The sequence below is a fragment of the Cimex lectularius genome, unplaced genomic scaffold (assembly GCF_000648675.2).
Source record: "Cimex lectularius strain Harlan isolate CLEC.00 unplaced genomic scaffold, Clec_2.1 scaffold242, whole genome shotgun sequence".
Taxonomy (NCBI): Eukaryota; Metazoa; Arthropoda; class Insecta; order Hemiptera; family Cimicidae; genus Cimex; species Cimex lectularius.
The window spans coordinates 262,455-279,074 of record NW_019392935.1 but is presented as its reverse complement, the minus strand read 5'-3'; the positions used below and the strand labels follow the sequence as shown (position 1 = coordinate 279,074).

The following is a 16,620-nucleotide window of genomic DNA, read 5'->3' as shown; positions in this document are numbered from 1 at the left end:
TCAGGTCAAGTCCGCTGTCGAGGAGCGATTAATGCGAGCTGTTGAGAGGACCCTGTTGCTTGTGGCTTGTGTTGGCTGGTCTCTCCATTAGTGGCGAGAACCCGTCAACGAGTCTGAGTTAAGCCCTGGTTAAATATAGGGGTGCTGCATGTTTATTGCCTGCTGTTTGGAGGACGGAAGCATTGTCGAAGTGATGCTGTTCATTGTCTCAAAACGGGCAATTGTTGAGTCTATAGCTCGCAATTTAAATGGTCCCCAGCACATTCGTGGAAATGTTATCTTTATGGCGTCGTGAAGACTTTTTTCGCTCAATAAAAGCCATAATTTTACCTCTTCTATCGGACGGTTGATCAACAAAAAAAATGTTAGGGATGCCTTAGAGAGGCTGAGATAGAAAACGGGGATTCGAACGTCCGAACAATAGGATAAAGCACAATCAATCTAGACATAAATCAACAAGATACCTTAGAAATTACGTGTAATCCCACCCTGAAAGTATAATGAAGGGAATCGAGGGAAGTTGGGAGTTTTGAATTAGTTGATAGGAGGTGGGTTTAGCGGGAATCCCAGACTCAATTAGGTCCTTGTTTGCAATTAATTTATTATCTCACAATGTCCACCGGGGAGGGCAGTTTTATGAGGCTATTACAGTCGGATGCAGAGGCACATTGTTACAGTCCCCCACACCCTAACGACCGATGTAATTGCTTCACCCAGTCTTAACCCGACCCTTGTTCTCCTTCCAGAGCACTTTTAATACAAGGATAAACCGAATTCTCCTACGGATGAATGCAATCTGTAAATCCAAACTTGCGAGGTAAACTGTCAGCAGTTTGGTCAATACCTGTAACGACTGGTTCGTTTAGTTTCGCTGCTTTCATCAAGTCAGACGCGTTCGTGGAAAATGCTACTCTTCATACTCATATTTTTTATACAGTTGTACCATCTCAACACTTTCTTTCTATTTCTGTTTCTTCAGCTAAGTTTCGATGTTTCTTGGTAACTAACTCTCTCCCTCTTTCTCTCTTTTCTTTGTCCTATTGATAGCCTCTCTGTACCTCAGGGCCTCGTCAATTGGATAAAGTAAGACAAATAAGGAACACAAATACACAGAAACAAGATTAAAAAAACCTGATTACCCCAGAATACTTGATAATCCTCGGGGTAATTGAGGATAAACTCCACCACACGCTAATAAATTACATGGACACTATCCCAGAGTACTGATATTCCTCGAAGTAATTGGGGATTTAGTGACTGGGTGTTTTAGTGGCCCTGACAAAAGCCGGTGTTGAGTATTGTTGAGACTATAGATAAGGCCGGGGCCGTGAGTCAGTTGACTCTGCAGCGTTTGAAGGGACTCTGGTGCAGCAGGTAACCAGTAGCCAAGAAGAAAACATTGATTTCAATATGGAGTGATGATCACCAATTGCATTCGATGTGGCATAGATTTTATGAGGTTATGAATGCAGTGCTGTAGAATATTTTCATACTCCTCCAACAGTGCCATTTTTAATTATTGAAAACCCTCCAGCATCACTGGGCGCCTTTTTACCCCCTTTGACAACTCATCCCAAAGGTGTTCGATATGGTTTAAGTCGACTGCATGCTGGCCACTCCAAACTTAAAATTGAAGTCTGAACCAATGATCCTAGCTGTGTGGGTTTTGGATTGTCATGCATAAAAATAAAACTGTCAGCAATTAGTGGCATGTAAGGAAGAACTTTTTCTGATTACATCTTCAATGTATCGAGCAGCTGTTAGGGAACTCACGATGAAAATAAAGTTTATACGACCTTCCATAGAAATGCCTGCCCAAACCATAACACCACCACCTCCATAGCTTCTCCAGAGTGGAATGTTGCAGGGATGTATCGCTCTCCTGTTCTTCTACAAATCCTCTCTCAACTATCAGAAGACCTCAAACAAAACCTAGATTTTTCCAATCTTCCTCAAATTTATGTGATTTCTTCTGAAACTTAACTGAACTCTTCTGTGCCTTGTCAGAAGTTCTGGATCAGTGACAGGCCTTCTTGCACATATTACAGCTTCTAAAAGTTTTCACCTTACAGTGCTTAAAACAAACATTAGCTTGTTGAAGTTGTTGGTTGATCTCAACAGCTGTAGATTAACAAGTACATTCGAAACAATAAAACAATCATTCTGAGATATGACATGATGAAGACCTTCTCGAGAAACCTCCAGTATCGTGGTAGTGATGGAAGAACCTTGGACAGTTCTTCTGGGAATGTTAAACAACCTGGCCATACACGACTTTTTCTATGTTCCAACAATGCTACCATTCTAGCCGAATCTGTATCACTTAAAACCATCACTCAAACAAATTTGAAACTTAAAAATGGTACAACTTAAAAAAAATCAAACCACCGGAACGTTAGAAAGAAGCTTTATGGAAAAATCAACAAAGATTGATTATCCAAAGATTTATTTACAAAATCCGATTGTAAAGACAAGTGGGAGATTTATCTGTGTTTTATTTGCCTCAAATTGTTTAAACAGGCCAAATATTATTGTAAGATAATTGCTGGAGTATTGCCTAAGACATAATTAAAAATATTAAGGGTAGCCACTTTTTCTTGCTTTCAGGGTATCAATCTAACATGCAAGAAGGCATTATTCTAAATTAATTCACTATTACTGCATTAATTATAATACAGTAAAACTAATAATAATTAGTAATAATAATAATCATAATAAATTAATAATACTATAATAGTTATTAAACAATTATAGTTCAACAAATATATTATCTTATAATGTATCACGTGCTATCAAATTAAAAAATCGTACAATCAAATTAATATGTGGGTACTTATTTGAGTTCACTTTTCTACAAGTTTCTTATTATGCGTTCATAGGCTATGATGTAATAATATTCATCGTTGAATTGTAATTGCATTTTCAGACAAGCACTGATGGAAATAGGACGGTCAGTACGCTGAGTCTGGTGCCAACAATGGAGGACTCTGGCAAGTACTTGTCATGTCGAGCAGTCAACAGCCTGATACCAGATTCAGGAATGGAAGACGGCTGGAAACTCAACATCTACCGTTAGTTAATTGATTATAGATTTAAACAAAAATATAGAATTGTTTTCTATATTTGTTTTTCTTATTAATTTTCTAGATGTTCCGATTGTCAGTCTGGAGCTCGGCACAAATTTAAATGGTAGCTGGATACGGGAAGGCGTAGACGTCTATTTTGAATGCAACATCAAATCAAATCCATGGGTCTACAGAGTCAGTTGGAGGCGAAATGTAAGTACAATATACATTGATATATATATATATATTTTTTTTTAGAAAACTGATAGGAAAACATTCTTGAAATAAATAAACAGCTAAATGCAGAAAAGATTACACACAATATTTGAAGGCCATAATAACAGTACAATGGGAGTAAAATGTCTCCTCATACATTATCAACTCTAAACAATAATTGAAAATTAAAAGAGTACAATCTTACTTCATAATTTTTTCAATACATTTTATTTATCAAAACTAGACAAATTAATTGGATTTTGGACCCCACGCTATTGGGGTGGACAAACTAAATTAATTTCTATGATTATCCTGATGAAACAAATGCTCTCTAAAATGGCTTTGAGGAATTTGTAATCCTAACTTTGCTAGAATCTCTGGAGCATCAATTTTATTGTTATATAATTTCCAGCAAAAGATAACACAAGCCATTATGGGTCGTTTTCAATTAATGATATTTAGCTCAAATGTATCAAAAAAAGGACAATATAAAACCCCATCATAAAAAATATGCCCCCTTAAACATGGATGCCTGATAAACCTCCCCTGAACTCTCTCAAGTCCGTCAGCTTCAACCAAACCGCAAGAACTGCAAACAATTTGTGCAAGCTTAATTTGACTTCTACACAAGGACTAGAACAAAACTCTTATGGCAAATGAGTCAGTAAAATCTTGTCTTTTGCTTAATAAAACCCAGGTTCCAAGTAGCCCTGGAGATCACAGCATTAATATGATCAGAGTTACATTTATCACTCCATCACAAATAATTCCTTAGTGAACTCCACAGTGTACAAATCAACCACTACTCCAATATCACAATCTGTTGTTGAATTTGAGACCACACTACTAGTAAAATTTTCACAATGCATTCCATCAAATCGATTAACAATATCAACTATCTTACGTAATCTAACCCGTCACTAACACTAGTCCTAAAACTACCTAACCAAACTAACCCTAAACCTATCTAACCTATCAGTAGCCTTAATTTCAATCCAACCAAACCTAACTAAATTAAACCCAACCCGCACACTCCTTCTATCAGTCCCATCAGGTCCAATAATATGACTAGAATTCAGTTTTCTCAATCTACCACCAATTAATTCCTCAGTGAACAACACACTGCCCAAATCAACCAATACTTCAATACTACAATCTGTTCTTGAGTTCGGGACCACACCACTAGTAAAAATTTTCATGAAACATTCCCGCAGATTGTTTAACAGTATTAATTAATTAACCTAACCTGACCCATCCCTAACACAAGTCTTAAAACTACCTAACCTAACACTAGCCCTATACCTACTTAACCTAACCCATCCTAACCCTAATCACACCCCTAAACTTTCCAAATCCCACACATGCACACACCTTCCATCAGTCCCATCAGATCCAACAATAAAACTAGGATTCAATTTATCATTCTATAACAAATTAATTCCTGCATTTGGAACCACACTGCTAGAAAAATTTTCATGAAACATTCTTGCAAATCCATTAACAATATCAACTACTTAACCTAACACTAACCCTAAACCTGACTAGCCTAATCCGTCCCTAACCCTAACCAATCCTAACCTTACCTAACCTAACTCATGCGCACTTGTCAGTAAAGTGAAATTAATGGTCGTGCAAAAACAACTTGTTTATCCAGCCTAAAAAATATTCAATATTAAGTAAACCTACACTTTCAATAATTTGCCTAAGTAGAATACAATGTTTTGTCAAAAAGACTTGCCTAATAGAGTTATAATGTTATATTGAGATTTGCCAATATAAAAACAACTTTAAGCAAGTGCTAGCAGGAAGCTCTCAAAGCTAAATTATTAATAAATGCTTGTTGGAAAAGACCTTTTCAAATGAACCATCTAAATGAAAAAAACTATGGAAAATACAACAGTATAAATTAATAGTGCCAGCATATAATTTATTTTGTAGGATTTGCATGAAGGATGTTACTGAATTTTTTATCATCTGCATGCTTTGATAATATGAACAATAATGCTAACAGGTTTTCCAACCTGATGTATCAAATCATTGTGGTCAGCTAATCTTGCTGGTTTTATGCCAGATGAATCAGTGAAAATCATCACTTTGCAAACTTCACAATGTTTAATATAATTTTTTTATATACACATATTATACTAAACTGTTGACAGTTCATATTTTAAAAAGGCATTTCATTGTTAAAGGGTATCCCAGTAACAAACAACCTAAATGGTGGAACCATATTGGCAAATCAGAGCCTTGTTCTACAAAATGTAGATCGTGCGAGAGCTGGCCTTTACACTTGCGTGGCCAGCAACCAAGAAGGGGACGGTGAAAGTAACCCCCTTTATCTGGACGTCAAATGTAAGCTTTTCAAAAATTAATCTCATCTTAACCACATACTGAGAAATTTTATAATTTCAGTCGTTCCTGTATGCCGCCCTGGTCAAGCAAATATCATAGGGGTTGGCAAAGGCGAACTGGCCAGGGTCCCCTGTGAAATAGAGACCAACCCACCAGCAACAGAATATGTCTGGAAGTTCAACAACACAGGAGAAAATGTGGAAATACCAAGTACACATTTTACAACCGAACCAACCCACAGTATTGCAACTTACACACCAGTAACCGAACATGATTTTGGCACTTTGCTTTGTTGGGCTAAAAATGCCCTCGGAACAATGAAGCAACCATGTGCATACCACATAATCCCTGCAGGTAACGAATTGACATAAATTGTTCTAATAAATTGAACTGAAATAAAATATTAAAAGCAAATGTATTTGAAATTGTAGGCCGACCGGACTCTCTCACCAATTGTTCACTTGTGAATCAAACTGAGACATCTCTGGGAGTCGAATGTTCTGAAGGCTTCGATGGAGGCCTGCAACAACAATTTGTCATGGAGGTCTTTGAATCTACAAAAAGGATATTGATGGCTAATATATCATCAGTGACACCAGTGTTGGCTGTTGCCGGATTGCCACCAGGTCTTGAATATCAAGTTGCAGTTTATGCTATTAATGCAAAAGGAAGAAGTGATTACACAATCATACATACATATACTTTAAAGTCGCCACAAAAAAGGACTGGTAAACAAGAGATTTTAATCAAAATAATGCTATAATTTTTATTTATTACTTCTTTTGTTCAGCTATTAGCCCTGTGGTTTTACAATTTATACCTCTGATTGGAATACTCTCAGGTGTTGTTGCAACACTCGTTGCAGTTGCTACTTGTGTAGTTTTGGTTCTAAGATGCCGAGAGAAAAACAAAACGCAGAAAGGAGAAGAGGCTAATTCAGTGAAACAGCATCCATTGAATCAGAGCACAGATAGCCTGGATAACAATCCAGATATCATCCCACTGAGCAGTGGTAATTTTCAATATCAACTACCACCCAGGATAAATTATTATTTTAATTTTTATCTTTAATGCTTTTTTTTATCTAGAATATCAAGGCACTGATGAAAAAATTCTTGAAAGAAATATGGCTCATTACCCAACAGAATTAAACTTCAAATCACCGGTGGGATTATCTTTATTACGCTATTAAATTACCCAATAGACTGTTTTGTCACTCCACTTTTAAAAGAAAATTCATTTATTAATTTTTCTTTTTAACAGAAAGGAGAAGTTACTTATGCAGAGCTGAGTTTAGCCGGCACCTGTACAGTTTATTCAGAACTGCTCTCAGCGTCAGGCGAGCCAACAGTTTATGCTCAAATTGATCAAGGAAATCATATGAACCATTTGCCACATCACACCACGGTATAAAACCTAGTGCATGTGTGCATGATTGTCAGGTGAGAGCATGCAATAGCATTCCCATTGTTTTGTATATCGAGTCGATTTTTAATTTAAGAGCTTTTTATATTTTTTAAGTCGACATGCGCACCTTGCAGCCGCTAAATATCGATGCTGCAAGTTGAGAGTTTTTTTATTCTTATTGACAATTGTTACAAAGGAATTTTCTTTTCTTATGGTGTATTGTTAAAAAAGATCAAAAATTTGTGTGGACCAATTCCATGACTTATTTTTATTTAGTATAAAATTCAATATTCAAATGAATGATATAATGATGATATAAAAAAATCAGAGTAAAACAATCATTAAAATTGGCTAATCCATTTAATAGTATATTTTTGTTATAATATAGGTAGGTAGATGTATATACATTTTAACAAGTAGTGGTAAATCAAGAGCATTTTATATACGCACCCTTATTATGCCTTGATAAATTATTTAATTACTGTTTTAACTGTTATGTCGCATATAAAGCTGTCATTTTTCTTTCCTATTATCAATAACATTGAATAATTGAATAAAAATTAAATTTTTTACAAACTAAAAAACAACTTCCTATGAATTTCAAAGTTCTCTTCTTTACTTAATGGATAGTGTATATTTATAGAATATAAATGGTTTAAAATTTAACATTAACATGCGCATATGTGTATGATGTTATGCATGATTAGTGTGGTATTTTATATGATATGCATATTGATGATGTGTACTATATCTTTTTTAGTCAGTAGTGTAATTAGTCCTTATAACGAATTTTTAAAATCTTCATCTTCCATATTTTTCCTTTTTATAAATTTTCTATTGTTAACCTTACCTAAATGTAGCTCTGTCCATGTGTAACTTCATATAGTAATGTATTATATCAGTGAATTAAATATGATTTTACTTTAAGTACTTATTTATAGTTATATATATTACGCAGGGTGGGCGACCAGGACCCGAGGGGTTAAAAGCCTAGGTAGGCCCGTACCCCATCCCTAAACGGTCCGGGACCTGGTCGGCTCAGAGTCCTGCATAAACCTCTTGGACCTATTCACGAACCCCAAGATTTTGGACCATTTTATCTTGGGGAGTGTTTTGGTTATGTCCTCTCCTTCGAAAGTTTCAAATCTTTCCCTAGCATACCTATCACATTCTGCGAGGTAGTGTCGAGCTGTTTCTTCCTTTGTTTCACAGAAGCGGCAAAAGGGGTCTGGTAGAATACCCATTATGAAAAGGTGTCTTCTCAAGGGGCAATGGCCCATTAGGGTACCTATCAGCCTCTTAATTCCCCTCCTAGAGTTAGAGAATAACCATTTCGCTTCTTTTGGTTTGATTTCCTTCAGAAACTCCTTCGATTGTCTGTGTCCGGGGGACATATTCCATTCTTTAAGGAATTGTTTCATGCCCCGGCAACTAATACTCTCTTTCGCTGTGCTTATAGAGTGGGGTAATACCGGTTGTGGCCCGACAAACGCAGTATTTGATCCTTCTTTGGCCAGGCTGTCCGCCCCTTCATTCCCATAGTGCCCCTTATGAGCTGGTATCCATATGAGGGTTACCCTATTCTTGTCCCTAGTAGTAATCCTATTGATAAGTTTAACGGTTTCCTCTACCAGCCTAGATGTAGATAACTCTTTTTGTAATGACTTAAGACTGGCCTGACTGTCGGAAAAAATTCTAATATCTTTTCCCTTAGTATTATTATCCATGAGTGTTCTGCAGCAAACATTGATGGCCCAGACCTCTGCCTGAAAGACTGAGGTATTATTACCAAGAGGGGAGGAGTGCTGATTCCTAATTTGGGTATATGTCTTCCAGCACCGCTTCCCTTGTCCTTAATGAGTGAGCCATCGGTGAAGCAATCTATGCTACTATGGTCATCATCCACATTATAATCACATGGGGTAACTACCTGAAAGTGTTTTTTCCCCAAAGGTGTTTTAACCTTTTTGTCACTAACACTTAGTAGTTGGTTATTAACCTTACTCAGTAAATGAAGAATTTTCGAGTGTCCTATATTGTTTCCCTTATGATTCCAGCTGCCTTCACTAATTAATCTATAGCAGCTGGTTAGTGCTCTAACCTTGACCTCTATGTGTAGAGGTGTAGTATTGGTTAGTGCTAGGGTAGGTGTAGTGGGAAATGCTCCCATCATCATCATACAACCTAGTCTTTGAAATGATCTTAGCTTGTTAATAGCCCCTTTATTTTCGAGCCCTTTCCACCATACTAGGGCTGCAAATAGAAATCTTGGTAGTACAATTGCGGTATATATCCATTTGGCCATCCAAGGTTTGATACCCCATGTTCTCCCAACAATTCTCCTACATTGCACCATGGATATTGTGCCTTTCCTTTGTATATTTTTAATGTGGCCTTTCCAATCAAGTTTCCTATCAAGCGTTATCCCGAGGAATTTGATTGAATCCTTTAGTTTTAACTCGATGCCTTGAAATTTTGGGTTTTTGAAGTTGCCTAGTGATCTTCTCCTGCTAAACATTATCAGTTCCAGTTTAGCTGGATTAATTGAAAGACCTTTATCACCACACCACTCGGATAGCAACCCCATCGCCTCCTTCATCAGCAGTGATAGAGTCAGAGGATCCCTACCCGTGATCATTATGGACCATTGTCTGAAAATAATTGGCTATAGAAGCCTGAGTTATTCAGAAGCTCTAATAAGCTATTTACTGTGATTAACCACAGAAAAGGGGGATAAGCAGCTTCCCTGTGGACAGCCTCCAATGACCTTGATTATCAGAGTACTACTACTTAAGCACATATTTACCATCTGGCCCTCTAGGTAGGTTTTCACCTATCCTATGAGGTGTTGGTCTACATTATATTTATTTAGTGCTGCTATAATGCAGGAAGTGTCTGCATTATCAAACGCTCCTTGGATATCAAAGAAGCATCCTAACATATAATCATTATTGAGTAATGATTTCTCTATCCTTCCTACAAGTGAAAGATATTTATAGTTAAAACAAGAAGATTTAATGTAGAAATTCATTCAGTAAATAATCTTATTCCTATTTTTCCCTCAATTTTTCCTTTCATTATCAGATGAGGAATTTGGTATTTGGGCCTTTAAGAATACATCCTAAATAAGCCATCTTCCTCTACATAATATTATTCTTTCAGTATTGACTCTTTTAACCCATTGATTTGTTTGAAATTTGGTCCAGGATTTTCTTAGGATTCTTCAGTGGAGCCACATTTCAAATGCTTCTATTCTATTTAAAGTGTGTGATCATGCTTCAGTTACATATAATAGAATTGACCTGTTAATACATTTATTTTGTATTATTATATTACATTTTAATACCATATCAATATATCTGTGATTGTGGTGAAAATTTGGTTAAAATTCAAATTTGAAACTTTTGAAAAAATATGTGGTGATTAGTGACCGTTAATCAATATTTATTTAGAAATCGTGAGATGCGGTATGGTGTGACGTAGGTTTTAGAAAAACATTTTCTTTATCGTGCCAACGTTTCGATCTTTATTGAAATCAGCTTCAGGGCCTGGGATTTACAAACCCCAACCCCCACAAACTTTTGAAAAAATGCATTTTAAAGTTTAAATTATTCCCAAATTCACTATTTTTCATGGTCCGCTTGACCAATTAATATCATTCAATTAATTAAGTTTTTAGTTGAGATAAAAAAGTCAGTGTCACGAGCGGGATTCGAACCCACGACCTTCGGCTTGATAAGCCGCTGCTCTACCACTTGAGTATCGTGAATTCGTATTATTTCCAAAATTGTGCGAATAAAATTTTTCATGAATATACTCTTCTGATTCTCTGAGTATTAGCTTATTTCTTAAATGTTTCTTTTCCATGCGCTTGACATGATTTTCACAATTTTTAACAACCCATTTTTCACCGTAATCATAGATGCGTAAAATATTAAATTTAACTTTTAACGTATAAATTTAAAATTGTACTAATCAGCTTGGTTTTTGTATTTTTAAGGCAAATAATTGTGATACTCTTGGCCTTGCTTGCACCAGCTCCTCTCGTTTGGGCATTGTGACGGCCACAAGATTTTGACAGACTGATGATAAGCCATGGACCATCACTGATATGTTATAATTTTCTTTTTATAAATACGTTCAAGAATTCACAGTATACACAAAGCATCAATTACATTTCACAAGGCCTGCCGTCTTGAAATTACTGTAATAAATAATAGGTGTACGTTTGTTTATTAATTAAAAATATTTACGAATAACACTGACAAACGATTGAGTCCATTAATTATACTGTGTCTAACATAATTTCTGTAGTTCTAACTGTATTTATAGTATTTCAATTTCTGAATGATATAAAACAATGTTTATATTTAAAAATGTCTAGATAAGTAATCATTTAGTCAATATAATTAAATGGTGTAATATTCTCTCAATGTTTATATAATTTTTTTCTTATAATGGCTATCCACTTTATAACCATGAATGTAAAAATTACTGTAATAAAGTATTTAACTAGTGATTCATTAAAGTAGTTTTGTAAATGTGAAGATAATTTTGTGTGCAACTTACTCATAATGGCCGCAAAACATTTCTTTTATTATTTCATTATTTTATTTAAAGATGTAATTATATTTTTTAATGAGTTAGAAGATAAAACAGACGGCGTATTGTAATGTGAACTAAAACAGTCAAATTCTTCACGTTTTACGTTATAATATCCTTTCCTAAAACGGTGTCTGTTAGGAATTTTTTCTAAACAATATTTTTATTAATTACACCACAAGGTATTGCAATATTTCGTCGGTTTAAAAAAAAAAAAAAAGTGTAAATTAATTATTAAAAGGATTTTTTTATTCATTAAAACATCGTGAATACAGGAAATTTTGAATAGTTTGTTTTTATCCAATGTGTACATAATTAAGTTAAAAAATAATTAAGGAAAAACTAATATGTAATTAGCCATTATTTAAAAAAAAAAATTTAAGATAATTTTAAATAATGTTGGTAATTTCATAACATATATTAAGTGTTTTATAAACCAAATTCATTGTTATCAATGTTGAAATAAAGTTCAAATTGAGGTGTATTTTATTTTATGGAGTGCTAAACATTCTGATATGATGTCGTCATTAAATAGGTAAAAAATAAAAAATAAAAGCTTTTGTACAGAGAAATCAAAATATTATGTTTCCAATAAAAGGCTGTGAATTTGCCTGTGTTCATCTCATTTTAAGAAGTATAGTTTTTGTAAGTTGTATAACAATTCAGAAAAAAAAATTCATTTTTACAAGTTATTATTTTATGATTTATTATGACGTTAAGCCATTCGTTTTTTTTTAAATTGTATTCGTAATTACAATCAAAATTGTATTGTTAAAAGGAGAAGAATTGACGCGTGAATATGTTCTGTTATGTGTTATAATGATTACATTGTCCTGTTTGATACACGCAGTTGCTTAAGAGCTCCTTCAAATCATCAACTTTGTACACCTGACAATTTTATAATTATTTATTAATGTAAATAAAGTTTATATTTTAACTTTAAAAATATAGGTTTATGCATATTACTATGAATAAACTAAAAATTAAATGTAATTATATGCTTTATCTGTAGTTCAACACATGAATGTGTTATGTGTTCATTGCGATAAGGCATAACATGTTAGCTCAAATTTATTATTGTGTTGTTTTTTTTGTAAATACTTAAAAATATTACCACTGAATGTTTGCTTTATGATTGCATGATTTCAAATAAGCTTTTGATAGAATCAAAACATATTTTAAGCATAATACGTCTAATTTGTGTATCTTATATAATTAGATAAATGTATTACATTTGTGTAATTACCATTCTTTTCCCAATAAATGTAAATATAATATATATTAAATATTGTTTTGTTTCATCTTCTCAACATCAAATCAAAAAATATATTATTTCAGTTTGCTACTGAAAAATTTAGGAGAAAAAAAAACTTGCTGACTCTGTCTCTGGTTTGCTCATCTTCTTTAGGCGTTAGTTCACAGGCCAGTAGGCATATAATTGTCCTCAAAACTTGCGTGCTGAGAGAGAGGCAAGTTCCTTAGACTTCCTTTCGGGAAGATTTATAATGATTATCTCTTTATGTTTGTGTCATTTTTCCTATCGGTGCCCACGGGAGGTTTTTCTATCTACTAGGACCTTGGCTTCTCTGGACTAAAACCAAAAATGACCAATTGGGTACGTAAATCCGTAATAACACCCAAATTTTCCTAAGGCTCAGCAAAATCAAGATACCCAAACATCAAGCAGCATTCAAAGATTGGTAAATCTACGTATCACAGGGGAAATGAAAAACCTGTCAATTGTCTTGAGNCTCAAAGTGTTTGTCTTCTGTGTAATTTTGTCATTCTTGTGTGCCCTCTGTGGGCACTCTCGACACGACACGCGAGAATGACACAATTACACAGAAGACAAACATTTTGAGCCCTGAAGATGATCTCAATAAAGATCGAAACGTTGGCACAATAAAGAAAATGTTTTATTTAGTGAATCCATCATGGCAGTATTGACAGTTAACCCTATCCAACCTGTATAGTTTTTATCAATTCCCAACAATTCAGTCTTGACCTTTGTTTGTTCACTTATTTTTCTTTATTTTTCTTATAACTTGGCACAACACATATTATTATATAAATAAATAAAAAGAACCACATTTACCATGAATAATGCGTTCAATTAATGTAAATAAATAAACATTCTATGACTATATAATCTATCTTGTTACTGACATAATGAAAATCGAATTTGTCTGATGTTAATTTGAAAATTAAATATGGTTTTCCTTTAAATAAATCACACATTAATAACAAATTTATTTTATATTTGTACATAATATTTATATGAAATACTGCGCAATGAAACGATCTCAGAATAAAAATGTTCAATGAGATTTGTAAAATAATCATTATTTTACAATTTTTAATGTCTCTCTTTAAAAGTGAATGTTAAAGGCCCATTTGGCATAAACATCGGATGGACATAATAATCAAGTTTAGGGCCGTGGTACTCAACTTCGAACTTTTTGATTATCTGTAAAATAATAAGATTTAAATTTGATTTTTTTTATTTTTTTTAAGATGTCTTATAAGATACCTTAGCAATGAGAGTTTGCATTTCTAAATCAGCATAACGCCTTCCAATGCACATTCGTTTGCCAAATCCAAATGGCAACGAAGCAAACGGATGATAATTTTTATTGCTTTCTTTTAACCATCTCTCCGGTTCAAATTTTTCAGGAGAATCAAAATACCTTTCAGAATTACAAATTACATAATGTTGAAACACTACTTGGGTCTGAAATTTTTTTATAAAAATTAAAGTTTTGATTTACAAAGGAGTGCAAAATTAATAAATTACCCCTTTTGGTATATTGTATCCTAAAATTTCTGTGTCTTTTGTGAGGCAACGTCCATTTCCAATTACAACAGGATACATTCTAAAAAAAAATCAAAATAATTGTTAATAGAATTTTTTTAAAATTACAATTTTATGCTAAATGCGTATATCATGCCTTAACGTCTCTCTTATGCATGCTCTGAGATATGGCATTTTATCGTAGGACTCAGATGTAATTCTATTGTCTTCTAACACACTTGATAGTTCTTCATACAGAATATTTTGTTTGTCTTTATTTAGGCTTAACTGATACAAAATTGAAGCGATTGAAGCAGAAGTCTGAAAATTGCATATTTTAGAGATGCATGTTTGTGATAAATTGCATAGAAAAATATTTACACACAGTGTCAACCCCGACGAGGAATAAATCGAGTGCAAGAATTGTCGCTAATTTCGTATTGTTTCCATTTTGTGCTAAAACCCTTTTTAACAAAGAAGCATCACTTTTCAGTTCAACTGATTCACCGTCCAGCTGCTTTAACGCATTGTTTATGTGTTTTAATACAACACTGAAATTATATTGAAAATGAAATTTTTGATAAGTGTATTTACAATGTAACAACATACATTGTTATTGTGTCTAAAGCATTTATATATTCTTTCCAAGTCGGTGTTGAGAAAATTTTCCAGAACGGTACTTTGAGTTCGAGAATGACTACATTCTTTAAGAATGTATCTAAAGCATGTATGAGCTTTTGGGTATCTTCGGGTATGTCCTTAAGGCATCCTAATTTGACATCAAGCGCCACTTTCGCTATAGCTGAAATTGAAATGAAGAACTTTTATCCTTAAATCCACAACTCAAACCTGCTCTGTTATGCAAATTAAAATTAAATTAAATGTAATTTTAAATATGTGATATTTCAGTGGTTCAATAAGTGGTTGCAATAGTGAGGAGCAGGTTAGATGTACGTCAAAAAAACAAATTCTCAATCAACATACGCTTGTATACCCAGGCCTTGAAGATGACCCAGATAAAGGTCGAAATGTTGGCAATTAAATGAAAGAGGTGTTTTTGTGACATACATCTAACCTGGCCACTCCTCACTATTTCAACCACTTATTGGTATTAAAGCATAAAAGTAACTCAAACTTACATTCTAAAGCCCATTTGTGAATTTCGTTCAAAAAATCTGCTGGCACAGTGTCGTTCTCATCTTTTATTTCAATTATTCTGCAACATGATAGAAGAACTTTTTAAAAATATATATTCATACATTCATATTGAAAAATGGCAAAAAGGAGGGAAAACTCAAAAGGTGGGGTTGAGATGGAAAGTTAGTGTCCGAGTGGATCGAAGTCACGATAGCTCAAGTGGTAGAGCAGCGGCGTATCAAGCCAAAGGTCGTGGGTTCGAATCTTGCTTGTGACACTGATTTTTTTATCTCACTAAAAACCTTAATTATTTTCAGTTGTGTTATATGGTAAAAGGATAAACATTTAGGGTTAATTTGTTTATATACAGGGGCATCCGACAGCTAGGTCATAAAAGAATTAATTTGGAGTTAAAAAGGGTTAATTTGAAATTAGAAAGAGTTAATTTCACAGAAGTCATCACTTTTAATCAAATTAATAAAAAAGGTTAAAAGTTGCAGATTTACTACATTCGGCTATTTTCCGTTATTATTGATCTTATTTGTTTTCATTGATTTAGTTTTGTTCAACTTAGTATAAAAATGATAATCCAAACGAGTTTTCCTACATTTGTACAATATAGAAATTTTTTATCTCTACCAAAACCTTAATTAATTGAAAATAATTTATTTGGTCAAGTGGACCATGAAACCTAATTAAGCAAAATGAAGTATACTTACTAAGCTCTCCGTGGCCATTTCAATTGTCGCCCAGAATCAAATAGATTACACAACATTTGAAAAATGGCAAAAAGGAGGGAAAATTCAAAAGGTGGGGGTTGAGATGGGTAGTTAGTGTCTGAGTGGATCGAGGTCACGATAGCTCAAGTGGTAGAGCAGCGGCGTATCTAGCCGAAGATCGTGGGTTCGAATCCCGCTCGTGCCATTCACTTTTTTATCTCAACCAAAACCTTAATTAATTGAAAAGAATTTATTTGGTCAAGCAGACCACAAAACCTAATTAATATATCCATACCATTGACAAAATTCAAGAAAATTTAGGAATATTTCG

General features: G+C 34.0%; 2 protein-coding genes across 4 annotated transcripts in view; one reads left to right on the top strand and one right to left on the bottom strand.

Annotated features, from left to right (window-relative positions):
• LOC106671210 (hemicentin-1-like) overlaps positions 1–11,877 on the top strand; it is a 283,989-nt gene extending 272,112 nt beyond the window's left edge. The window contains exons 7-15 of one of the 2 annotated variants that reach the window (XM_024229405.1): positions 2,927–3,071; positions 3,148–3,278; positions 5,474–5,633; positions 5,694–5,987; positions 6,065–6,361; positions 6,424–6,645; positions 6,722–6,798; positions 6,897–7,040; positions 11,041–11,877. In XM_024229405.1, the coding sequence (XP_024085173.1) occupies positions 2,927–3,071; positions 3,148–3,278; positions 5,474–5,633; positions 5,694–5,987; positions 6,065–6,361; positions 6,424–6,645; positions 6,722–6,798; positions 6,897–7,040; positions 11,041–11,118 (1,548 nt within the window). In that variant the 3' untranslated portion in view covers positions 11,119–11,877. Of the gene's footprint in view, positions 1–2,926; positions 3,072–3,147; positions 3,279–5,473; positions 5,634–5,693; positions 5,988–6,064; positions 6,362–6,423; positions 6,646–6,721; positions 6,799–6,896; positions 7,076–11,040 lie in introns of both variants that reach the window. The other variant, XM_024229406.1, reaches the window with a different exon arrangement.
• A 1,995-nt stretch (positions 11,878–13,872) lies between these two features.
• LOC106672902 (probable cytochrome P450 49a1) overlaps positions 13,873–16,620 on the bottom strand; it is a 43,271-nt gene continuing 40,523 nt past the window's right edge. For both annotated transcript variants that reach the window (XM_024229399.1, XM_014404707.2), the window contains 7 exons: positions 15,573–15,649; positions 15,043–15,235; positions 14,819–14,984; positions 14,591–14,754; positions 14,437–14,515; positions 14,173–14,373; positions 13,873–14,109 (listed from right to left, as the gene is read on the bottom strand). In XM_024229399.1, the coding sequence (XP_024085167.1) occupies positions 13,999–14,109; positions 14,173–14,373; positions 14,437–14,515; positions 14,591–14,754; positions 14,819–14,984; positions 15,043–15,235; positions 15,573–15,649 (991 nt within the window). In that variant the 3' untranslated portion in view covers positions 13,873–13,998. The remainder of the gene's footprint in view (positions 14,110–14,172; positions 14,374–14,436; positions 14,516–14,590; positions 14,755–14,818; positions 14,985–15,042; positions 15,236–15,572; positions 15,650–16,620) is intronic.